Here is a 7021-nt window from a genome sequence, read left to right as displayed (position 1 = left end):
TGTGATTAATAAAAATAGGTGTGATTAATATTGCTACATCAACATGGGAAGGGGTCTCTCTCTCTCTCTCTCTCTCTCTCTCTCTCTCTGTGTGTGATGTTACAAAAGGAAAACATGCAGTACATTAATCATATTGAATCTACTCACTCTGTTTTGTCAGTGGGAGCCAATGGATCAAATTCCATTAACTCATAATAATTAGGTGGTGATGGGCTGCTTTTTGACACGTCTGGGGAGGAAAAAGAGTCAGATGAGAAAACGAACATTTCAAGCTGGCATGCAGACTTCAGTTCTCACCAAGAATGGGACAAAAGTTATAATTCTTAATACCATCTTCTACTGTAATTTTAGAGTAAGTTGTAACCTATGTATGTGAGGGATGATCAAAGAGAGATTAGAAAGGGGTAAGATCTGGACAGTAATTCTTCACAGTGGTGCAGGCAAAGGTAGTACGCATCAAGACTGAGAAGAATTTTTCTAGACAGATGCATTTAGACAGATGCAAGAATTTTTCTAGACAGATGCAAGTACTGTACAGGTTGAATATACCTTATCCGGAATGCTTCAGACCACAATTTTTTCTGGATTTTGGAATAATTGCATAAATATAATTAGATGTCTTGGGGATGAGACTGAGTTCTAAGCATGAAAATCATTTGTGTTTCATATACACCTTATTCACATAGCCTGAAATGATTTTTAATAATTTTGTGTATGAAACAGTTTGTGTACATTGAATAATGATTTCTTGTTCTGTTATGAATGCATACCAGCCGGTACCCAAGGTCATGTTAACGTATGTCAGTGATTAAAGAAAGTGCTGGATTTTGGTGCATTCTGGTTTTTGAAATTCTGGACACGGGGTAATCACAACCTATAGTAAAATGTATTGCACTGAAATAATAAAACAGAGTCTCCATTAACCTTTGTGATTGTTACGCAGCCAGGGATGGCATCAGCGGTTAGGCACTATGAGAACTTCCCTAACAAGACTGACTCCTGAACCCTCAGAACTGGTGGCAGTAGTAGTGTCCAGTGCACTATCAGGAGGTGGGGCGGAGACGCCACGGGGGGGCCCCAGAGTAGGGCTTTGCCCCCAGGCCCATAGGAACTTGATGCTGGTACTGAATGCAGCTTTCAAGTGCACCTTCAGATTAATTTTAAAGTGTACAGAGATTACACACAGTAGGTAGCAAGACCCCTTCTTCCCATCCTGCCCACCAGGCACACCTGTTTTGCTTCCAGATCTGATGGTTATTCACCAGCATAATTAATGTTTGTACAGCACTAAACAATTAAAATCCAAAATATATGGGCTCAAATTGCCCTGTCAATACTCATGGGACAGCGTAGGCATCCTCTCCTAACACACATGGCCTCTACATGCTTTGAAATTCATCCAAAGCAGCCTTCCTACTAACAGCTGCAAGTTATTTAAAGGTAACCCATTTCTGCCCAGTCCACAGGTGTACACATTTGATCCCTATTACGTATATGCAACTTTGGGCAGAAATGGCTTAAGTGGTTAAATGCAAACTTTAGATTTACCTGCTGGTGGCACCTCTCTTGTCCCATTACTTTGAAAGCTTACTGGATGCAGAGGAACTGGATTTAAAAACGTGTTCACCTAAGGAAACAGAGCAGAATAAATTAGATATGTTAAAAGATGGCTTTGTAAAAAACCGGTTTAGCTTAACTGGCAGGTTCATTCTCTTCCTGTTTACTACATAAAGCTATAAAACAAACAAGGAATTAAGACTTGCAACAACATGGATAGAACGATATTAACCCTGTTGTTGCTTGTAATGAAGTCCATCATATAATTCAGGTAGAGGGAATAGCTGGGATCCTAAGAGCTGCTTAGGCTCCCGCAAGGTGCTTCTACTAGAACTCTGGAAGTTTGGGACTTTTTCTTAACTGCTAATCCCCATAACACAGGTGGCTTTTGAAACATTTTTCAAAAGCAGCATTCTTTGCAACAGCCACATAGGGTGGGTGCTGTTTGGAAGGGAAAAAAAGCTAAATTCTCCTTGAGATCATGGAGCAAGATTCAGAGGTCCTAGGTAATATGTTGTTAGAGGATGATTTTAGGATGGTGTGCACCCCAGCCTCAAAAATCTACTTGCTCCCAACTACTATTAACAACAACAACTAATAACTAGGTATTTATATAGGTATTTATATACCGCCTTTCTGGTCATCGGATTACTCCTCTGACTTTATTCAAGATGGTTTACATAGGCAGGTGTTTCTAAATCCCACAAGGGGATTTTTACAATCATAGAGTTTCTCTCTTTCAAGAACCAACAACATTTCAGAATGGATCTTCCTGGTTTGGTCTGGCCTCCAGTTCTCCCACGCAGGCTGACAAGCAGCTCCATCTCTCACATGGAGGGCAGCCACGATGCTTCTTGCTCACACCAAGAGCAGGTGGAATCACTCAGCTGGGCTTGTCAGCTGCTTCAAGGTCTTGCCATTCAAGGTGCTGGTGGCCTCAAACTGGCGACCTTCTGATGTTATCTTCAGGCTAACGGAGGCTCTACCCTCTAGATCAGACCTCCTGCCCTACTATTCAAGGTTGAATGTTAAGACTTGAATTATAATCCTGTGAACACGGCATGTGATTTTAATTTTTGCATGGAGACCCAATGTTTTAGGTGTGTTATGTTTAAAGATTCTTATAGAAGCAGAGAGGAAGGAGTGAAAACAAATGATGAAATCTGCAACGTATATCCTGCAACAACTTGCATCTCCAACCTGCTAGTATAGAATCTCCGCTCCACTGTGTTCAAAGGTTCCAAAGTTCATTCTTCATTGAACGAACAAATTTGATAAACTCCATAATTATTTCAATCAGCAAGGAGGGAGGGAGGAGGCGCTAGCTAGGGGTATAAAGCTAGTGCCTGCCACTTGCTTATGTTCTTACTCGGGGCTGACAGCCTTTTGCAGCCCCATCCCGCAAGCTATTGCTAAGGATAACTTCTGTCAGCACACGAGCCAGATAGGACTGGGCCAAAATTATGCACTTTTGAACCGATCTCCAGTATTTCTTATAAACAATTGATCCTTGGGCATCAGGAGTACTTAAGAAGACTGGGTCTGGGAAAGACTGGGTTTGATCACCTTCTACTTGCACATGATCAGAATCTTCACAAAGCTGTTTCTGTCTGATGTTTGCTACTGAATGAAGGCTGAGCGATAATTTACTACTCACATTGATATACGTGGGACCACCTGGGAAGTTTTGGGTTGTGATATGTGCTTCTGTTGTTAACCTAGAAGGGAGAAAGAATATACAAGAAGCTATGAAGAAACCATAAGTGTCCTTCCTAGCTTCTGCTCCAAAGTCACAGCAGGGCATTCCACTTCCTGATTCCTTTTGACAGTACCCCTCCTTCCTTTCAATCTGCCTCCATTTTCAAGCAGATCATACTGACCTGTCATAAACCAGCTGAGGACTGGATCTGGTCACAACTTTATTCAGTTATTCTGATATGTTTTCAAGGAATGGACACTTTGAAACTTTAACCAGGAAAGTCACAATCTTTGCTGATCAACCTTCAAAGACCAGATGAAGGTTTGCTTTACAACTGACTACTTACGAAGACTGTGGAGCACTGACAGAACTCAGTGAGCTTAGTTGTGGATAAAGTGATGGCTGAATTGAACAAGGACTTGCAGCAACACTGGATTGGCAGTCTTTAAAAAAAAAAAAAAGGAGAGGGGGAAAGCTGTATTAAGACTGTGAGAGTTCTGTTAAGCAAATCTTTGAACTCAGGAACCAAGTGCATCCAAACTTAGCAAGAGACATAAAATGCCACTAGCACCATGAAAACACTCAGTATTATGGCTGGAATGATCTGAACAGCCATGTCTACTCTTCTCAAATCTGCTCTATTCACATATAATGGAATGTCCATTTACTTTTAACAAAAGGTGCACATGGCTGAGAGAAAATGAACTCCCCCTCCCCAGCATTCTCTTGTCAGCCTGGTTCTAATACCAGAACAATAAAAGGGATGGGGAGGGGGCTATAGCTCAGTGGCAGAGTACATTCTTAGCATGCAGAAGACTCCCAATTCAATCTCTGGTAACTCTAGGTAAGGTTGGGAAAAAAATCCCTGCCTGATACCCTGGAGAACTGCTGCTAAGTCAAAGTAGACAATACTGAGCTAGTTGGACCAATAGTCTAACTTGAGACAAGGCAGTATACTTTGTTTTAATTTGTAGGCCAAGTAAGAGATAAAAAGTGCCCGAAGAGATAAAGAGAAGGAAGGTTTTGTGGAGAAGGGTTCAGTTTCCCTCACCCACGTGCATGTTTTGATAAAGCTAGACCGACACCCCTGTTTTACATGTGAGCAAACAAATGTGATTGCTTCAGTCTCTTCTTGTTTGGCTCTTTGTATATCAACAAGTGGGAGTCACGACAAAATCATGGTGACAAAAGGCAGGTAAGAGAAAGAGGGTAAGGAGATCTTCATACTTTTGACCTCCCCAGGAGCATGGAAACAGAGTACAGGTAATGCTCGGAGTGTTAATTAGAGACTGTCTGTGTAGTGATCTCAGATCAGGACACTGGCCTGGGGCGCTACCAGGAAGCAGCATTCAAGGAGCTAAGATGTCCCTTTGATGCTCTATGGGGTGGAGCACCTTTTGCTGCTATGTGCCAAACCTCTGTGTGAGGGTAGTTTCTGTCCATTTCTGTGAAGGGAAATACTTTGTGCTGTGTCCTCATTTGTGTACATACTATTCTTGGTCATTCAAAATTAGCTGCAGAAAAGGTATCTTTGAAGAGCAGCACACCTAAAGTAAAATTATCAACAAAGTTCAAGGGAATGTATTCCTTTGGTGTGCATCTCTAGTACTGAGGCTGTAACAGTTAGTCCACAGAACCAATGAGCTGGTCACCTATATAGGAACTCCTGATGGCTCCTCCCCTCAATGTCGGACCACATATGATTATTCTTCCTGAAGAATAATCATATGTGGTCTGACATGGGAGGGAGGGGCCATCCCCACTTGTCTCCTTTAAATATGTCTCTGGCTTCTTGGTGAAGCTGGGGGGGGGGGGAATCTAAAGGTTTCAGAGGGGAAAGGGAAACAATTTCCCCTTACCTCTCTGTAAGCCTCCCACTCTGCAATGGGTCTCCTCAGACCTGTGCCAACTTTGTAGTTAGCTCAAGTCCAAGGAGAGAAAGAGGATGGGGAAGCTTGCAAAAGAAGAGATAGGATGCAGCGTGCATCATCACTGCTGGATATATCCCCTGCCATAGCCTTTCTGCCCAATTTCGCCCCCTCCAGTGGGCATGGTGAGGGCCAGGGAGCTCCTGAAGTGTCTGCTGATGGAGTGCTCCATGTGCTGTTGGCAGTCGTTTTGCAACAGTGTTCCACTGTTGCAACATGCTCTGGCCGGCAGCCCAATCATGCATAGGAATGGGCTATTTGACTCAAACTTGTTCTGCCATTCCCACTAGGTTAACAATATTCTATTAAGGCATGAGAGGATTTAAATTTCTTTACTCACTTAATTCTGAAAACTGAGAAGTCACAGGGCAAACTCCTCCAGGGTTTGGCATGGGAGCTGGAAAACTTGAATCAAAGTCAAGTAAATCACTTGAAGGAGCAGAAGGCTGGTTGCCATTGACCTTCAAATTAAACAGAGGTCAAAGATTATGCACAGTGTTACCACAGTAGATACCACTACACATCAAATGTTCACTTTCCAACAAGCAATCACAACAAAGTTCTTGTTCAGGCATTGATAGTGATCAGTATAACTGATGCAAATCTTGGCAGTGATAAAGATATAATAAGATTATATTATAATCCAGATCAGTGAGCAACACATCTGTTTGAATGTGAATGCTCTTAGATCAGGCAACAAAATGGGGAACTTGTAATTTTACATTGATCACAAGTTCAGAAAAGCACTACACAGTTCAACGTGTCGGACGCAATGCTTTTCTATTCAGTTCCAACAAGATGAGGTTTAAGTAATAGGTAGATGTTAAGGGCTGCACCTGCCATTCACAGCAGCATAATGGGCACCCTTGTGCAAGCACAGCTCAGCTTCTTTCCAGCAGCTCTACATTTCTTACAAGAGTTTCAGACTGGATATTCAGCTCTAGAGCTAACAAAACCAAGTTCCAATTATTTCATCCCCAGACACATTTGTTAATATTTCAGCCAAGGATGAACAAGTTTAGACTCTTGACCTCTGTTGTACATTGTATAAAGAACCAAGAGCTGACAGCTGCAACCTGGTGTGCACTTACTTTAGAGTAAGTCTCACTGAATTCAGTAGCACTTCTAATTAACTATAAACATGATTGGAATTTTATATTTTTATAAATTTTCTAATTTTATTATTTTTAATGTTATAATTATTTAACTATCTACTATAAAATTTGTATAATAATATATATACAAACATCCTATAATAAAATTTTCTAGTGCTGATGCATCCATGTCAGTGGGATATGTGCTACATCCTTTGGGGGGGCAGTCACAGAGGCCTCCTCAAGGTAAGAGAACTTTGGTTCCCTTACCTTGGGGCTTAAGCAATGCTGGAATGTTGGATAGGATTGGGCCCTAAGGCTGCAATCCTATAAACACTAACTTGAGAGTCAGTGCCATTATACTCAAAAGGACTTACTTCTGAGTAGACACACTTAGGATTGAGTTGTAAACAATGTAATATTATCAGAAGCTTAAGAAGGTTTGACGTAACAAGGTAACTCTGTTCTGATTAATATAGAATTGGCTATTAACTACTTACCGCTGTGCGTTCATTTTGAATCCTCTGATTCTCCAAGAACCGTACTCTGTTTCTAGAAAACCTGAAATGGTACAATCAATTTCTCTATTTCAAGCCTTGCCAATGATGATGAGCAAAGAAAGTCCTTTATGTCTTAAATCTGTATTTTGGAAACCCCAAAGACAGCAACACACACACACACACACACACACACACACACACACACACATACACACACACGCTCCAGAACTGCTACAGGTCAAG

The 7021-nt window shown here is 41.6% G+C and overlaps 1 protein-coding gene across 3 annotated transcripts in view; it reads right to left on the bottom strand.

Annotated features, from left to right (window-relative positions):
* The window catches only part of TOM1L1 (target of myb1 like 1 membrane trafficking protein), a 132082-nt gene that overhangs the window by 4855 nt on the left and 120206 nt on the right, over positions 1-7021 (bottom strand). For all 3 annotated transcript variants that reach the window (XM_066618267.1, XM_066618265.1, XM_066618264.1), the window contains 6 exons: positions 6779-6839; positions 5525-5645; positions 3603-3699; positions 3215-3275; positions 1549-1627; positions 148-229 (listed from right to left, as the gene is read on the bottom strand). In XM_066618267.1, the coding sequence (XP_066474364.1) occupies positions 148-229; positions 1549-1627; positions 3215-3275; positions 3603-3699; positions 5525-5645; positions 6779-6839 (501 nt within the window). The remainder of the gene's footprint in view (positions 1-147; positions 230-1548; positions 1628-3214; positions 3276-3602; positions 3700-5524; positions 5646-6778; positions 6840-7021) is intronic.

This window comes from Tiliqua scincoides, chromosome 2 (genome assembly GCF_035046505.1).
Source record: "Tiliqua scincoides isolate rTilSci1 chromosome 2, rTilSci1.hap2, whole genome shotgun sequence".
Taxonomy (NCBI): domain Eukaryota; kingdom Metazoa; phylum Chordata; class Lepidosauria; order Squamata; family Scincidae; genus Tiliqua; species Tiliqua scincoides.
This window is presented reverse-complemented; position numbering and strand designations above follow the sequence as displayed.